Source organism: Pomacea canaliculata, linkage group LG6 (genome assembly GCF_003073045.1).
Source record: "Pomacea canaliculata isolate SZHN2017 linkage group LG6, ASM307304v1, whole genome shotgun sequence".
NCBI classification, from domain to species: domain Eukaryota; kingdom Metazoa; phylum Mollusca; class Gastropoda; order Architaenioglossa; family Ampullariidae; genus Pomacea; species Pomacea canaliculata.
Window position 1 is genome coordinate 30,455,116 of NC_037595.1, and position 18,918 is coordinate 30,474,033.

Below are 18,918 nucleotides of genomic sequence, written 5' to 3' on the forward strand. Positions count from 1 at the left end.
TACGCACGGACAAAAAATAGTCCAACCTTCGCTTATTTTCTGCAATAAAAGTATGGAATTATGTGCTACAAAGAACATACAAGTATAAACAGAAAGTAGAATTTACGTTTATTCTTAAACATAAAACGAAATATTACCGTTATTGAGTGAGCGGATGAATATAACTTATCCTTAGGTGGAATGCGCGGAAACTCTCACCATGGAGACGTGTACACAAGCCTCGATTAAGTGGTGGTCGCAAACTGACTTGTGCTTTTGATAGGGGTTTAAAGAAGCATTGTTTGCCAAACTTGTGTTCTGCTTTTGTTACTTATTACCCCCATGAAGGTATTATATGCCCTGGGTAAGCATTCTGTGAAATAGCACATGTATAATGTAGGGATTTAGTGGCGCGGTCACGTACGTATATATAGTGATTCCTGATCGGGGAGCCAAGTCATGCAAGGGCCTGCCAACGTACGTCAGCTGCGTCTTTCGTTGTCCTTTTCACACAGGACTAACACTGCTGAAAAGAAAGAATATTACAAAATGGAAAACACGGATCGAAATGTGTGTAAGAAAGAAAGATATAGCTTAATAAGATAGCTATGCAGACAGACTGACAGAAGCGAATAAAGTGACCTTAAAAGTCCCGCCAGTGTGTTTGTATGCGCGCATACACTCAACCACTGATTCAAGTACATGATTATTATAAATTCCAAACATTAACACCCACAACGCGCACTATACTACTTATTCAACTTGGACAATTAGCGCAATTAAACCTCATATGCTTTTTAAAGTAAAAATTAAATAATAAATGTAAAGGAAATTTTCTTGGGACGCAAATTAATTCTAGATAATGTGATAAGTTTTTGAGTTCCGGTACACAATAGATCAACAGTAAACATTGTATATAGATGCGTGCGTGCATGTGTGCGTGCGTGCATGCTCTGGCGTGTGTATGTATTCTCTCTTTCTCTCTCAGCCTTTGGCCTTAATTCTCTTGACCTTCAGCTGTTTCTGGTTTATCGTCATCAAAGTATTTAAATATTTTTATTCGCATTTTGGGCAAAGTGTAAAACTACTTTGCTGTACAAAGTCGCCAAATACTCTGTTGCCTGTTGCCTGAAGGCCCAGACGTCATTCAAGAAAATCTGCAGGTGGTAGATCGATTTCACGCCCTAAATGCATGTGAATGTATTTATTGCTTAACGTCACCTGACCTCAGACCGCAACGGTCTAGATGTTCCGGAGAGGCAATCGACATTTAAAAAAAAAAAAAAACGCAGTAAATCGAAACGTTGGTGATCTGCCAATCTGCCAGCAGTCATACGCTCCTAATCGATTAATGCTTCAATCTCTACTTAAGATCGAAGCAAAATATATAAGGTGGGAGTAATTCTATAGACTGTCTCTCGGATTATATGGTCCATGCGTGCGTCTACAAACCGCTTCAGGACTCTGTCCAAAAATGCTGAATGCTTGTAAAGTTTATTTTGATAAAGATGAGTTTGTGTGTAGCCGGTTTTAAATAAATTTAAATATAAAATATATTATAATATTAGATCTATGCTCGTGTTTGTGTATTGTGTGTTTGTGTTCGTGTACTTACGGTGTTTATTAGTAGCGGTCCGGTGGCGCAACGGTTAGCGCTGTTAGCGCCTGTCACCAATACAGTGAAGGTTGGCTGCCCTGAGTTCATTTCTCGTCTCGGGCAAGCTGATCTTTCTCTGCACGTGGCATCTGTTTACAGGGCTGGCTGCTTGCCGTAATATAGCCTCAGTTGCTGGCACGGCGTAAAAACCAATCCCCCCCCCCCCCACGTGTTTATTAGTAGCGGTGCTGTGACGATATGCATCGATGAAGGTATAATAGCCACTAACACGTACCGGCCTAGCATGTCTCTCACACATCACAAAAAAAAAATATTTATAGATATTTTAAGATATCAACAATTCTTTATTGCTGTATAAAAATTAGATGTAATAATCGGTGACCATGGTCGGTTCGACCATAATCGATTCAGTCTCCCGCACTTGATTTGACAACTGGTACAAGTTAAATCGATCACCGATTACAGACTATACTAATCACACCATTGCATGGTCTCCGGACAGGCACACTTACACAGAAATGATAAAACTTAGAGAGGGTCGCGCAGACAAGATCACGTATTAATATTGTAACAGGAGCGCTTGTTTAGGGCAGCGTGTACTGCTCACAGTGCTTGTCCCCTGCACCCCCTTCCACCCCATTACTTGGTCGCGCGAGACGGACCATGGATGTGTATATAGGTGGATCATGAACGTGTATAGGTGGACTGTTGTCTGTCTGCCAAGACCAACGCTTAGCCCAGTGGTTTTCAACCTGTGGGGCGCGCCCCCCGGGGGGGGGGCGACGTGCTTACAAGGGGGGCGCGAAGGTGGTCATTTTTTTAAAGTTTCTTATACCGGTATCAGTGAAATTAGCTTACATTGCTGGCTAAGGGGGTCGCGCGGACATACCTTTGTTCGTCAGGGGGCGTCACAAGTAAAAGTTTGAGAATCGCTGGCTTAGCCTCTTGCGAAGTTGTCTGCTGTTAGTCTCGGCGAGCCTAAACAAAGAATGTGTCCAAACCGGAAGCTTCGTAGTATCATGCCTCGTTTTAGTAGTTAACTCGGGGGCTGGGGGGGGATCATCTGCCAGCAGTCCAGTAATAAAAGTTTGTGGACGGACGACAACGGCGGGTGACGTATAGACTCAAACTGTCCTGTATAAATAGCAGGCCAAATTAAGTAAGTGTTTGCACCTATTTATCGAAAGGCAGCTGGCCCTGCGCTTGGAAAACTTTGGTTCTAAGCATGAGAAGTTCCATTTTGCCGCAAGGTGCTATATGGTCCCGCTGGAAATCGGCTCGCGTCACTCAGATCCTGATCTTTCCCACCCCAGGGAGTCAAGTGCTAGCTAGGTTTTATTAGGCTGTGTAGGTAGGTTGGAATAGATATAGTAGTTGTATGTGTAAATTATGTAAAAAGATATCCCAATGAATCCGGCCATTCATCAACTATATGTCTGAAATCGCCGCCGGTATTGCTCAAGCAGTGCAACAACCGTACATTTTACAGGGAAATGTATAAAATATGGATGAACTTTTGATACTAAGCAAAGATCTATATATTTATATCTAACATGTTTGTTTATTTGTGGAGATGCAGCCCTAAAATTAAAGGTGTGCTCGCGTGCCTGTATGTGAAGCGTCTTGACTGGCCGATACTGGGAAAAGGCGCCATACAAATTATTTTATGTGAAACTTTTCTTAGACAATCGGGTCGTTTATTGATAATTGTACAACAATATTAGGAAACAGGCCAGCATAATTGAAAGTGAGACCCTCAAATAATTTTGCAATTTTCATTTAGAGCTGTTTTATCGCATAAGGCCTAGTAAAATGATCAAAACGAAAGTGTTAACATTCTCACAGTCTCATCCACGTAATTTACTGTCATATTATCAATTGTTGCAAGAAGGGATTCTATTGGATAAAAGCAAGACTGTAGAGGCCAATGACAGTGCTTGGTACTCGCTTGCAAAAAACATGGTTTCGATGTTGGGTTAGAGGAAAAAAACAACAGCATTTCTCAACGTTTTGGTTACAAAATTAATGGAGGGTTACAGCTTTGAACATGGAAAATCAGGTGTTAGTCTTGTGGATTATCTTGAATTTGACGAGGATGAACAGATTGAAGATTCAAGCGGGATTACACAGGTGTATATGGATCGGGACATCGACGACTCGACCACTGATGAAGGCCATGGAAATACGGACGACGACTGCACAGATGAAATGAAAGGGTATGAAGTGAATTAGAACACCGATATTTTTTTATCTTCTTTGGCTTATGGGGTTATTAAAACGAAATGAACAGTATTTCATTTTTAGATTTCCCAGTGTAATGGAATGTCCGACATTTCTTTTGCACACGGAACTAAAGTCATGTTCTTCCTCGCTCTCGCCTTCGCAAAATATCCTCTTCTGTATATAAATCACGACCTGGCTCAGTAATTCAGTATTTTAAGAAGTTTTTTGACATTGCTTCCTATTTGTATGGGAACAATTATCACTTTAGATACTAAATTGCAGTAGTTGTAGTACGAGTGGCAGCTTTCTTCGCCGTAATTCTCAACGTCAGTTCTGTTTACTTTTCTGCTGCAGACGCTAGTCGGAGAACTAGTTTCTAGAAACCTCATATTATCACTCTTTATTTCTTTGGTAAAATTCTGAGTAGTGTTTGTTTTTTATTTATTTGTACCGGTTATTTCATTTGCTTTGACTTTCGTTTAGGTGTTAATACTTTTAACTAGAATAGAAGATAAAAGTTTGCTCAATCATAGATATATCACATAATATTGAAAATATGAAGTGCCTTGGAAGACAGATTCTTAGACTAATGTTTTTGCTGTAAATATTGAAACAGTTTCAGATGGCAGGTCGTGTGAACATTTTTCACCACTTGTTTAGCAGGAAGGCGTAAATAAATGTGTGCATTAACTGTAGTTAGTAGTTTATTAGTTTATTCCTTGTTGCTCCTTTGAGGAACATAGGGCCACAACAACACTTCGCCAGCGGACCTAGTTTTGGGCAGCCCCCTTCAGTTGGGCCCAGGTGATTCCGATGTCCTTTGCCTCGTTCTCTACTGTTATTTTCCAAGTCTGCTTTGGGCATTAACTGTAACTGGGATAAAAACAGGGCTAAAGTGGATATGTCTCTAAGAAGAAGTTGAACATTAGTGGATTGTGGCTGAGCTATGGAATGGCTTCAAGATGGCATTCTGGCAGAGAAGTATCCCATTAACTTGGGGTGAGCCATTCTGTCATTCTGCGACATTTTGATGGTTTGATTTTGGATGACAGGTAGCACTGAACAATACCCTTTGTCTGGACAGCCCTGAATGACAGGACATAATGATGGCCAGTTCGTAACAGAACTATCATTGCAGAATATCTGAGAATGGCAACATCTACCAGCAGACCATCCGCAACTGCCTGCGGCAATATAATCTGCATAGCAGAATTCTGCTGTTCATGAGCCCCTGCCACAGTCACTCCAGTAGGTTTGTGTGCAATGGTGAAAATGTCATTAATGCTGGGCAAGGCAGCTGTAGGGCCGAGTGCCGTTTGCTGATGAGTCCAGATTCACTTTTGGCGAGCCCTGTAAAATGATTTGTTGATATCTGCCGAAGGGAGTATAACAAACATGATGGCAGCTCTTATAGTTTATTTTAACTTTTTCAATGTTTAATTTTGCTTTATCTATATGATATAGAGTTATAAAGTTTAGAGTAAAATTTCTTTGCAAATAAATGTGGATTAACCTTGAGCCAACACAAAACATTTTTAACTGTCACTTGTGTCTTGTAAGAGGATTAAGATGTGTACAGCAAGCTTACTGTCCCTGGAAAATGCTCCTGACTCAAGAGTGAAATGGCATGCTTTGCAGTTGTATTTAACTTGAGACATGCTAAGATATAGACTGAAATGCATGCGTAGGAAATTATATGTACAGATGAATAAAGTAGGGATGATCAAGAAGTATGATTTTATATTCCATTCATACATGTTTTCAATGATCTGCAACCTGATTACTAATGATGATGATGACATTTGAACCTTGTAATAGAAGTTGTATAGCATGGAACCAGATGCACATTAGATAAAGCACAGTTAAGACAATAAAGATTGAGCATATAATCATAATAACATTCTCAAGAACATGCTACGGTTTGCAGAATGAGCAGAGAAAGAACAGTCATGAAATATACAGACTGGTTACATTGGATGTCATGAATTTGTATTTCAGATATAATATGATGCAGTTCAAACTACTGGAATGAAAATTACAGTACTTTATTTATGCTTGCAGAAATTTAAATGCATACCTAATTTCAAAAACCCTGTCTAATGCATTATTGCTGATACTGTGAAATGAAGTGTTTAGTGCTGGGACTATTTATTAATCAAATGTACAACTTATATACGCTGATTTTTTTTATTTCATTGGTCATTTTTATTTTAAGTCATTTTTTTCTTTCAGATTTGACTCAGCATGACTTTGTTTAATTATAATATCAACAATTGTGTGTGTGTGCGCGTGTCCATATGTGTGTGTGTGGCTTCTATTTTATAGCACCATTCAGCATACCATATCAGATGACCAGATCCTCATGCAGATCATGCCAGGAGGAAACTGTATGCCTAGCAATCCTACACATGCCACATTAACCGTAGAGAGTCAGAACCCAAAGACCAAAGCAACCGAGGTCAAGAGGTACCTATTGTTATAGAGTGTAGCAGTGTGTGTGTGGTTTGAGGGGATAGCTAAATCCATGCCATATAGGTGATCCTCACCAAATTTGCCAGGCCTGTATCTGTCATCTACCGGAAGGCTGTTTTGAGAGAGTATTCAATGAGTGACCAACTGACAGTGCTAGTGGTGGGTAAGCAGGTCAATAAGAAAGTCATGTGGCGGCTGGTAACTTAACAGCTTTTATCTCCTCTGGTCAAAAGAATTTCACTTTACTGATGCCACACATCAGTTATTTGGTAACTTGACTTAAATGAAGTGGTAGATCGAAAGTTTGACAAAAAAAATCACAGTCAGAAGAATTCACGAGATAAATCAGCCCAAGTAATGTTGGGTACCTTGGCTAGTTTATTACTAAAAAGTTATGCAATAATTAGCTGATATTGTATGGACAGTGGAGAAGAATGGGTAGAAGAATACTGGTGACCTTTTAAGATGGTACCCAAAGTCAAATCAGCATTGAGGTTAAACATTGGAGGGTTATATCCATACCCTTCTTTTCTTATACTTGTCATCAAATAGCAGTAGTTGACTGTTGACATTTTCAAATGAAAACAGATTCAAGTGTACATTTGCTGGTTGCACACGCACATACAGTACACAGGGAAACCTCAAGACTCATGAAAAAACACATAGAGGTGAGTGCAAGATTTTGACATTGGTTTTAATTTCTGTTTTAATAATTTTAAGAAGCTAATTGTGGTAACAAAAATATTTTGACTGTATAAAATTTTTAACTTTCTAAAACTGTTTCTATAGGAATTAGACATACAAAAAGTGTAAAATATTTTGAAAAGATAATAGTTTGAATGATTTGTTTGCATACACATTTTGTTTCTGAAAAGTTTTCATCTCTTTTACAGGTGATTACACATTTGTGTGTAACCAGTCAGGATGTGGCAAGTCGTTTTTGACATCCTATAGCCTAAAAATCCATGTCCGTGTACATACAAACGAAAAGCCATATGAATGCAATATTTCTGGCTGTGAAAAGTCATTTAACACTCTTTACAGGTAACATTCTGACAATACTGTTAGATTGATGGGATCATTGAATCCATTTCTAGGAAGAAAGCAGCTTTATGTATTAACTTCTTGGACCCATGGTGTACTTTACTGAAGTAGAGAATAAACGTAAGTCATAAATGATTCCATGGAATCTGTTTTCCATTGATAATAGTGTATGTGAAAATCAAGGTGCACAAAATGAATGATTAAGCAAACCAATTTATAATTAGCCAATTCCTTTTAGTGCAACAGTAAGAGTCGTATATATAGACTAGAAGGAGAAACTGATCTCATATAAAGTCAAAATGTAAGATAAGAAAGTAAGTGTAAAGTGCAAGATAGCTTTTCTGAGTGATTAACCATCATAGTCCCTTTCTTGCTGCATAAACATAAGACCTTGTGATTTGTATTTTTTTTATTTATAATTTTTCTCATTTACAGTTTTATAATGAGAGATATATGATTCCACTGAAGCCTTTTATCATTTACTTTTGCTATATATATATTAGCCAATTTATGTATCATTCTCATTACTATGTCAGGCTCTCATTTCTCATCCACCATAGGTGTAATCTTGTGTTTCAGATGTTTTAATGTTTTCATTATTCCTTAAGAGTGTTTTTTAAAAGCTGAGTAAGAAGTAAAAATAAAATGTTTTTTTTCTTTACTAGTATAAGTCACTTAGTGTATAATTTTTTTAACTTTGTCTAGAAAAGTTAGTGAACAATATTATTTTTTATTACCATTTACCATAAAACAAGAGGCAGATGGTAAATATTTTATTCCTGATAGGTTAAAAGCACATGAACGACTTCATACAGGAAAGACCTTTAACTGTGATGAAAATGGATGTACTAAATTTTTTACAACTCTCAGTGACCTTAGAAAACATCTACGAACACACACCGGGGAGCGTCCATATATGTAAGTATTATTGTCACATGCTTTCTTCAAGAGGCATTTTTTTCTTGTTCCTGCTCTCCCAGTTGACCCAGTTTTGTGCAATTCTAGTGCAGTTGCAACTGAATTGTGGGAAAATTGATTTTTTTTTCCCTTTTTTATGTAGAACATGAGAGTATCTAGGTTAATGTCTTTACTAATATAATCAAATGTCTTTAATGTAGTCCAGTGGCATTGTTAATATTATTCTGTTGGTGGTAAAGTACTACAGCTTCAGATGTTGATGTGCAGAGAGTTTTTAGTGACATGGAATTTAACTGATGGGTTTTTCCTCCCCTCCCTCCCAGATGTCAGCAAGATGGGTGTGGTAAAGCATTTGCTGCCAGTCATCATCTAAAAACCCACACCCGAAGCCACACAGGTAAATTGAATTGTAAGCTTTATTGAGAAAAGATTTGTTGCCACAATTACAGTAGAGATATTAGAGATTTGACAGAAACATTTCCTCCTTGAAAATGAGAACAACTTCAGAATGTAAATTATATATTCATATGTTGATATGGTCATGCTCTCCTAAAAGAGAGAGTGGAAGAGATCGGCAATTATTATCCTCAGTTTCATGTTGTTTAGGCAGCTATAGCACTACACAACTCCTCTCTCTTTCCTCTCACCTTTATCGTTTCTTGTCATTAACAATTGAGAAGGTAAGTGTTTCATGTGCAACTCTGTAATGTCACAGCTCTTTTCATTTTTGCTTTGCACCCTCCTTTCTTTTTAATTCTGTTTCCCTTTTCCCATTCTCAGACTTTGCTCATTTAAAGGTATGATCTGGGAGGAGGATAGTGATGGTTGTTTTCGCTTATTTGGACTCCAGCCTACTTCATAAAAATTTAGAGTTCAAGTTCAAGACTTTCTGTAGTTTGTCTCTTTTTCTTGTCCTGTGGGGCTTTTTACAAGCTTTTTTAATTGTCATTAGCAACTGTAATTGAATTACTTTGTAATCTACTGTAATTGCTAACACGTGGCTTCTCATAGTTGCAAATGTGAATTGAGTTGCATCTGTTTTTATTGCAATTCTTTGTATTTCACAATGCAAAAGTAATTGTCAAATAAAGACTGTTGTACATTTAATTGTTGTGCTTCTGCAGGTGATAAACCATTTTCTTGTCAACAAGATGGTTGCAGGAAAGCCTTCACTACAGTGTACAGTCTCAAGTCCCACATGAACAGGCATGAGCGGGACCAGGCTAAAGATAAAACAGGTACATTTTTTTTTCCTGATTGATTTTGGCATAATATTTTCCCATTTGTAAGATCAGCGGCATACATGAAATTTCACCTAAAAAAATTTGACAGTATAGTGGTGGCCTTTACTTAGAAGTTGTGAGAAGATTTCTTAACATTGCAGACATGACCACCTCTTTGCACAAGAATTTTGAAGGATCGGATGTGTGTCGTGGCTTGGGTGGCATAACACCAGACAAAAGCGCGTTCTTTCAACACACCACAAAATGATTGCCTGAGGCTGCCTAAATCACACTCATTTCGTTATCGAGTGGCTCAGGACTTTACAGACTACAAGACAAATACTTCTTCATAACAATTTGCCTCAACACAGCGTTCTAAAGGCGACAAAAATCTAAACAATATCCACAATGTTTACATCCGGGACACTCCCCATGATCAATCTCACCATAGTCAAATCTTACAATCAAAGTATGAAGATTATACACTCCTCGCACTCTCTTCTACTGTTTAGCAATAAGGGAGGGTAAGAGCTTTTTGGTCACTCTGCGTAACTTAGCAGTTGACAGCAAGCAAAGGCCGTACACAGTGGCCTTGTCGGTGAGGCGGTTTCCAGGGTCACAGAAGAAGTACTCCGCAGTGACATCACAGGGCTGACGGTGCTCCTAGCCCAAGTGCTGCTGGGTGTTGGACCAAAGGTGATCAAGGAATGGTCCGGGGAGGCGATTCTTCCTCATCCAGAAAGGCTCCAGTTAAATCAGCCCATACGACTAAAACCTGTAACTCAAGTTTACACTATACTGCTATTCTAAACCATATTCTCCAATCCACACATCTTTCTCTCGTATGTTCGTTTTTACGACTTTGAAATCTACATGAGTTCTATTACAATTCCATACGCAGTAACAGAAAAAGCTGTCATACCTCCTCTATGTGAGGTTAATCACAAGGTGTCAGTACCACGCCCCATCCAGCATCGATCAGCACTACCCTGCTCTACTATCTGATCTCAACTAGGGAGATTTACATGTCGTGACTCGGGCATGTTTTCTTCCTTCACTTTTCCAGGTCTGAGTAAATTTTCTACCCGGTTCCCGCCACAAATCTACTGCTGAACCAGGTTCACCAAACACTTTGTCTCACAGTTAACCCTTTCCCCTCTGACATTTTCATTCATTCTCCCATACATTCAACATACACTTGCAGTCCGTAAGACACAAAGGGGTTAAAATAATCTGAAAAACAGGGAGGCTTGGACTTGGCCAAATCCAGTTTGCTTGTTGCACTTTATAATTTTTATGTTAGATGAAAACAGCATTTGAAGCACACTTTATATTTTGGTCAAATTGATTTAAAAGGAAATAATGCAGATAACACTCAAATATTTATGTTAAGAAGATCGGTGTGTCTTGTAAGTGCTATGAGCAACATCATCTTTGAGATACGTATCATAGGACTGTTGACTCTCATCCACATCTGTTAGTGGCATTTATTGACAACATACAAAGTTAAGCTTGTAAAGAGGATACAGTTTGAAGTTTGCACTTCCCTTGATATTTATAAGAGCTTTATTTAAAATTCATAGTCAGTAACACTAAAAGCATAAAAGCAATGTTGTTTTTTATTTACATGTAACAGTGTTTATGTTCCTTTGCAGATGACCACATAAGCACATCATTAGGAGAAACTGATCAGATGGGCAGTACAGTACTGTCAGAAATGATCTCATTTCCAGACTACACGCAAGCAGAGGTACCAGATTTCATACTGACTCGATAACCTATGCTGTAACATTTTGTGCATATTCAATATGCAGAACTAATACGAAATAATGTGTTAAGTAGCTTAGTTAAGTCACATGTCTTTTTGCTTTCTTGGTCACTGTGTACGTTTTCTTAGTAAATAACTGCATTTTATAAAGCATTTAAAAATGTATAATTACCTAGAAAGATTTTTTTTTTCATCTTGAAGTCCACAGTATCTAAAACTTTCATATTGCATGAAACAGGTAGTATCTGAAAGTAAGTCTACTTTGACAGCTGAACAGCTTCTCAATTCCCTTTATGCGTCATCCTGTGAAGGACAGCAAGAGGTCTCAGGTATGTAACAGGTTGGCATGACAACAGCAGGTTGTCTCTTTCTCAGTTAATTCCAGACTGTAGATGAGATAAGCATATGTTTACTTCATCCTAATTCAATAATGTTCATGAAAAAGCAGTGGAAAACACTACTGATGATTGGTTTTACAATCTCTGTACAATTTGGGTATTATCACAGTTTATTTTACCGTGCATATTTTCACACATGTCTCAAGAAAAAGCCTCACCACTTATGCTTGTTATGACTTCTTCCAATCTGTTTGGTCACTGACATATTGATAATTTTGATGTTGCTGCATGGTAACAGATGTGTTAGAACATGCACATGCAAACAATGTTATGATGTGTCTAACACATTTTGCAAAATAACAGAGTGTCCGTGTGTGTGTGAGAGAGAGAGAGATGTCACATCCATATATATAAATTTCTGGGACTTTTCATAATGCGACATATGCAAGATTTCATGATAGTTTTGAGGGAAGAAAGTGCTTATCTCATGGGTTGTCTGTCTAAAGACATTATTTATTCTTTTGTTTACAAATAAAAACATTGGTAATTGCTTTTGAGAAGGCACAGTGGTTTTTACACATGCTAATGGCTGCATAGACTTCTTGTTCCTATTTGCCCCCACTGGAGCATAAGGCTGCAACCACACCCCGCCATCGGACCCGGTTATGGCTGAAAATAGTATTGAACTAAAATGGTATCAGTGAGAGGCTAAATGATTTGATGTAAAGGGAACTAATGAGTTATTCTTTCTGCAGGTAATATGCAGGCTATTATTCTGTTAGCCCATTAAATGCTTAGGCTCATGTTAAAAGGAATCTTTTCATTATTCCTGTCACCTCTTTTTACCTCCTCCTTGTTTACTGAGAAATCCTGAAAAATGTAGTGCTGAATTGTATTAATGGGCTCAAGTACTGTACATTACTTTTAATTTACGTCTTAATTTTGCAGCTGCTAGTGCCAGGAGTATCTGCCACCCATCATTGCTGTTGTTCCTGCAGAAGCTGGTCTCGGGGGAACAGACTCAGTTATACTGACTACTAGTGACTCTAATGCAGCCATGTGTGTGGTGGACCCTGCACAGATTATGCCAAATTGTTGTGTACCTAAAGGAGTGTCTGCAGCTTCAGTGCTTATAGAAAATTCAGTCTGTGTGAAACCTAAAACAAACAAAGTTCTGCTTGAGCCAAAAGAGGAGCCTGGAGTAGTCCCAATGTTACCAGCGGATGTAATGCCGGGATCAGTTGTGGAAAAGAGTGAAGTAACCATTGGTTTAAGCAGTGATGCGAGTGTATCAGTGATATCAACCCGTGTGCAGCCTCACAGCATGCCTCAGCAAGCATGTCCCTCCTCTGTTGCTGCTGATGCCTGCTGCTTGCCACAGGTCATAAACTCCATGCCTGCAGATAGCATGGCTGCCCAAGGAACCTCAAACACTCAATGTTCAGATTCCTTAGAATCATCTGCTGCCCAGCAAGTGTCTAATGATGGAACCTTAACATCAGCAATACAAAATGGAATTCCAGTGACAATAGACCCCTCAACTTTAACAGGGCCTGTAGCACTAAACCAAGTGTTTGTACCTATCTACAGTAATACAGACAAGGGGCCAATCATTGAGCTGGTGCCAATCAAAACCAGTCTCAGCACTCACCTTCCTGTCACCAGCAGTCACACAGAGCAAGGTGTTTAAAAGGGCCCTTCTCCAATAAGTTGATGGAAGAGAGTTTGCATTGTTTATGAAATTTCAATTACTTTGGCACTGTTGAAATGCTTTCTCTAAAAGAAGGCATGTTGGCTTTACGGGTTATGTCTGCCAGCATGTCATTTGTGCTTGTAGAACAGTTTTCTGCAGTGATACTTATCAGGTTCATCAGACTATTTCATAAATATATAGTGTGCATATTTGTGTGAGCACGTATTTAAACATGTATGCTCATGCATGCAAAAATGATAATAACAGTGTACTCCACTTGAAGACGTGCATTGTCTGGACCAAATATGATAGATAAACTTAATTGAGGCATTTAAATTTCACTCATAACAGTTAATACAGAATGGTCCATTTGTTAAAACAAAAGACGATTTTTAGTGCAAAAGTAAGAGACTGTTGACTCTTTTTTCATATTTTTGATTCCTTTGACAGCATTAAAGCACCCAGCCAATTGAACAATGAAAAAATTCTCAGTTTTATGGCTTTATTGTGATGGATCTGATCCTAATTGATAAGGATGGTAGGAAAAAGATAATATTCAGTTAAACTAAAATGTCAGTTTTTACGTTTTTTTAACTAGCACTTGGTGAGAGAGTGTTACATGAGAAGGTTGTATGAGTAACCTACTGGTTGCTGTTTTTCTAGTTTGTTTCCTGAAAAAAAAAATGGAAGATAAAAAAAAATTGAAAACTTTACAGAATGGTTTTTACTATCAGAAAATCTGGCATCCAATGGGCTAACAAATATATTTAAAGATTAATTCAAGCCAATTTGTTAGGGATGGTAATATAATGTGCTATAAGTGGAGTGCACTGTATGTGCAAGTGTGGATTAAAAAGAAAATTATCTCTAAGTTACCAGGTTGTCAGAACTTTTCTCATTAATATTGAATGAAATGTGTCTGAACAACTTTTGTAAAATTCACTGGCTGTACGTACACATAAAAATTGAGCAGTATGAAGAAGGGTGGCAGTGTGGAGAGTTTCAAGAAAAGTTCTTCGCTCTCAGGTGATGAATATAAATATTATTTATACAAATTTAATTTTCAAGGTATTTTTTTTTAATTAACTGCTAGTACACCATGGCTAAATTTAATGGAATCAAGGAATCATTTAATTACAGGAGTATAATTAAGAAAGGTTTTTGATATTTTATAAATAGAGGAAAAAATCAAGGCTGTTCTTTCTTGTATTCATTAGAAAAATAATAAATTTCATTCAATGTGTGAAACCTAAAACAAAGTTCTGCTTTAGCCAGAAAGGAGCCTGGAGTAGTCCCAGTGTTATCAGTAAATGATAAGATCTTAAGGCAACTTTCAAACAGAAATAGTGTCATAATAAAGGTTTTACTGCTCAACCAGTTTTCTAGACAGCATCCCCTGTTGAACATTTAATCAGTGTCAAAACACTATAGGCACTACTGTGCATGGAACCGAAGACCGCTGAACAAAATTGCACAATAGCACAGGTCTTTGGTTGCGGCCCTGTGCTCCACATGGGGGCGATTAGAAATAATAATAAAAAGAAGACAGGTCTTTGGAAGAGAATGGATACATATATTGCCTGCCAGATATATAGGCAACCAACATAAACTCTACAAAAATAGGAGAGTTGCATAATTGGGACTTATCCTGTTGTAAATATTTTTTTAGGAGCATTAAAAAAAAAAAAATTAAGTTATCTAGTTACGGATAGCTTACATACTGGTGCCAGTTGATTAACAAAGCATCCAGTTTTATGGACTGCAATACTAAATTAAAATCAGTGATTAGTCCTGCTTGTCTGGACACTGCCTGCTGTTTAATCATGATGGTTTAGTCCAAAGAACAGGCAAGCTGTTTATCCGTGATAGAGGGAACGTTGCTCGGAGGCCATTACTAAATCATTGACATTAACTAAGAATTGAAAAGTCAAACACCATAGCTATCTGCTTGAAAGACAATATGATGATAATGGCCGGGGAACACTAAATGTGGGGCATGTGGCATAACTTGATCATAACTCATTAAAAAAGATTTGAAGAGTTCAACATAATATTTTTAATGGTGAGAGAGATCTAGCATAAGCTAACTGAAGTGCAAAAAATTTTTATTTTTAAGCTGCAGACAATCAATAAAACATAACAGTATACTCAGTAATTTTCCTCATCATCCTTCAAGGTCAAGAAACATTCATTGTTGGTATCACTTAAGTTCATCTTGCCATTCACTTGCCTGTTCCTTTAACTATTAGGACTACATACATGTTTTATCTCTAGAAACTCTTCTTCTTGTGGATGGTTTTTTAGTTCTTCTGAGTTGTACCATTCATTCAAAATATATTTAAGGATATTGCATTTTATTTTCAATTAGCAGTAGGTCTTCATTTTACACTTTTGACATGATGCTTTGCATAATTGGGCAAAAATCTTCTAGTCTGATATATCTCAATACAGCCGAATCCACTGAATGTCCCACTCCATTTAACTGGAACATGCAGAACCAGCATGACAGTATTCTTAGTGTGTTGATACAAAAATGAAAGGTATTAATGTTTTAAATGTACTGCTCGCTTCATCAGAAAATGATGAAAAAATTTAAATCTTTATTTCAGAAGTTTTCTGTTGCTTTTAGTTTTTATTTTCACTTTTTTGAATGTTTAATATATAAGTTATTAACTTTCGGAAAAGTAGAAAGGATGAAACTTAAAGGAGTAACATGTAGATTTTTGCCTCTGGTAGAAGATGGATGTATTCTGTATTTAAGTGATTGTTAGACAGCTGTGAATGAATTCGTTTTAGTGGTCTCCATATGTACATACTTTCCATCAACAGTGTTCCGCACTTTATTGTGGATTCTTGAAATACAGAGCTGTCTTAAGAGACTATTTATTCTTTGGTTTACAAGTAAAAACATTGGTAATTGCTCTTGAGACAACATGCATTTGCGATGTTTAATGTCTGTAAAACCCAAGATTGGGATAAAATAAGCAGAGGCAGTAAAGTTTTTAAGATGCAAGGTTTGCTCCCAATTGCACTGTAGATGTAAGCTGGGAGCATATTTTGCACTACTTTGAACAGCACGTATTTGCATTTTTTTCAAGCACCAGGCACATTTTTGTAAATAAAAAGTATCCTTAAAATAAAATCCATAACTACTGTTTTTGTTAGCATTTTAACTTGGTTAATTTTGGCATGTTAGGTGACATTTTGTTTTGTTATGAATTCATTGCTAAGTTCTAGTCATGATCTGCCCTGCTCCACAATTTTTGTTTTTCTTATGGTTTGGAGGGGTGGGGGAGAGTTAATTCAACTTCCTTAAGCACTAATTTGCTATCTTTAAATGTATAAGGAATTTGGCCAGCTTTGTGAAAACTACATTGCCCTAGACGGTAATTCAGTACATGAATTTGCATGTAATTCTGCTAGAAGAACTATTTCTTTGATACAAAAAAATGCTTCTTGCCAGAAAGGGAGGTTTAAAAAAAACTAGGGTTATCTCCCATGACATGTTTTTTTCCTCCTTTTTGTAGCTGTGTACAAAAATATCACTAATGTGTAATTATTATCTCATTATTATGCAGCTCAAAGGATTTTGTGGTTGACAGACATCCAAGACACCAGCCCTATATTGAAGAGTTTAGTTCTCATTTTATTGTTAACCACTTGGTATTTGCATCTTTATTGTGATATTTGGCGAAGTGTTGAAGTTTCAGAAACTTTAGATGTTTTTATTTATTGTGTCCTAATGCTCCTTAGACAATTATATTTTGTAAGGTTTAATGTTTTTTCTAAATTTTTGCATAATGTTTTTAGCATTAAAGTCTACAAGGTTTTCTTCCAGTTGGTGAGTTTGCAGTTCTTAATCCTTACCAAGAAGATGTATTTTTTTTTCTTTTTGTTTCACTAAGCCTGCCCAGTATACAACTGCATATCAAAACATTTAATAGAAGCGGTAAAAAAAAATGCTTCCTTCCACCGACCTTTAGCACTTAACTGATCAGTTGTTAGCTGTTTTGTACGTTTAATTGAAACCACTAAGAACGATGACTTGTGAAATTGTAAGATAATTGACTTGTGCGTGCGTGGAAAATGTTAGTTAATGTTTTGGAGTGTTTGTGACATGAAAGTTCATATCTTAACCCTGACCCCCTCCCCCCTAGCTTACAAATGTGAAGTCCCCTCACTGCCATGTTACTTTGATTTTGTTACATCATAAAAATTTACTTTGGATGCATGTTTATACAAGTGTGCAAGAAAAAAGGATGGATGTACATTCTAGAACTTAGTTCATGACCCTCGCATAGCATTTATATTATGGCATTGTATTTTACCAGTCAAGTCTGTATGTGGATTATTCTTATTCTGTCTTATAAGGTACAGGTAATTTATACAGAGATCATCTTTAGCTATTATATGCTTTGGAAATTATCACTCATCTGTCATCAGAAATCTGCAGGCAGTTTCACACAAACTGTTATATAGACTGAGCTGTTTTTTATGAGGTAGATTTGTTCAGTTTTCCCTTATGTTATAGATTTTACAAATTGAAACTTTTGATTAATTAGGGTAAACAAGTAGATGGCCTTTAAAATGCTTGTTACATTTGGCCTTACTTTATATAACATCAAATAAATTTCAATTGTGGCTGTCCTATCCTACCTCTTTGTTACACACTTGCCCATACCTGAAGCTGCTGATGTAGCTTTTGACATGAAAGAGAGTGTTACAGACTGCTGCACGGCCATGTGCAGGCAGATGTGTTTAAGTATCCATCACACCCATCTGTGTGGGTGTGCTTGCATGTCGATATGTGATGCAGCAATGAAAAGTAACTTGGATGCCTCCGATGTTTAACCTATTATAAGCAACACTGTTCTTCTATTTGTGCCTTACAACTTACTACAATTATGATTCTTTGTATTCTTCAAGACTGATCCGAGTTGGCAGGCTTATCAGTTTTTAAAAAAATATTTGCAGGAAAGTATAGATTCTCCTAGAACAAGTGTTTAAATGCTGTCTAATAAATTAAATGGAGTTTATACATTTGATAGCTTTAAAATAATTTTGCACTTAGGTTAGCTACAAACGTTTACAGTGGTTATCAAACAATGTATCAGGTTGAAGATGTATGTGAATAGTTTTAAATGTACAAGAAATCCTCATACTTACTGCATGTAAGTGACCCCTATGCAATGTGAAATCAAAATTCTTACACCTTAGCAGCGCATAGATCTGTTGGGATGTAACAAAAAAAAACCAAACAAACAAAAAACAGCATCGTTTCAACTTGAAATGTGCCATTTTTACCAGAGAATGATTAAATTGTTCCAAAATGTTTTCAAGTTTTTGATTCAATAAATGTGTGGTCAGTAGAATGCCCATGGAAATAAAACTATGGAGTGATGTGAAAGGGGTTTAACAATTTATAGATGTACAGCTGGCCACATAATACTGCCAGTGACATGGGCAGCAAAAGATCACAGAATAACCATACTGAATTGACAGCCAGCCTCAAGACCCTCATTGCACTGCCTTAAGCCATCACCTTCCTCAACACCTGTTGGTACTAATGGAACAGAGAACTTATGTACTGGTCTTAGTCAAATGGATTGCTTATTCTAGAAATAGATCAGCAAGATTTCTAT

The 18,918-nt window shown here is 37.2% G+C and overlaps 1 protein-coding gene across 1 annotated transcript; it reads left to right on the forward strand.

The window, feature by feature from the left end:
• The first annotated feature begins 3,527 nt into the window (after positions 1 to 3,527).
• On the forward strand, positions 3,528 to 18,610 carry LOC112565743 (metal regulatory transcription factor 1-like). Its single transcript, XM_025241441.1, is given in 11 exon segments — positions 3,528 to 3,813; positions 6,146 to 6,286; positions 6,881 to 6,960; positions 7,186 to 7,336; positions 8,123 to 8,254; positions 8,578 to 8,651; positions 9,379 to 9,492; positions 11,133 to 11,227; positions 11,484 to 11,574; positions 12,532 to 12,623; positions 12,626 to 18,610. Coding segments are annotated over 11 exon segments (1,809 nt in total). The 5' UTR covers positions 3,528 to 3,622; the 3' UTR covers positions 13,274 to 18,610.
• Positions 18,611 to 18,918: the final 308 nt, after the last annotated feature.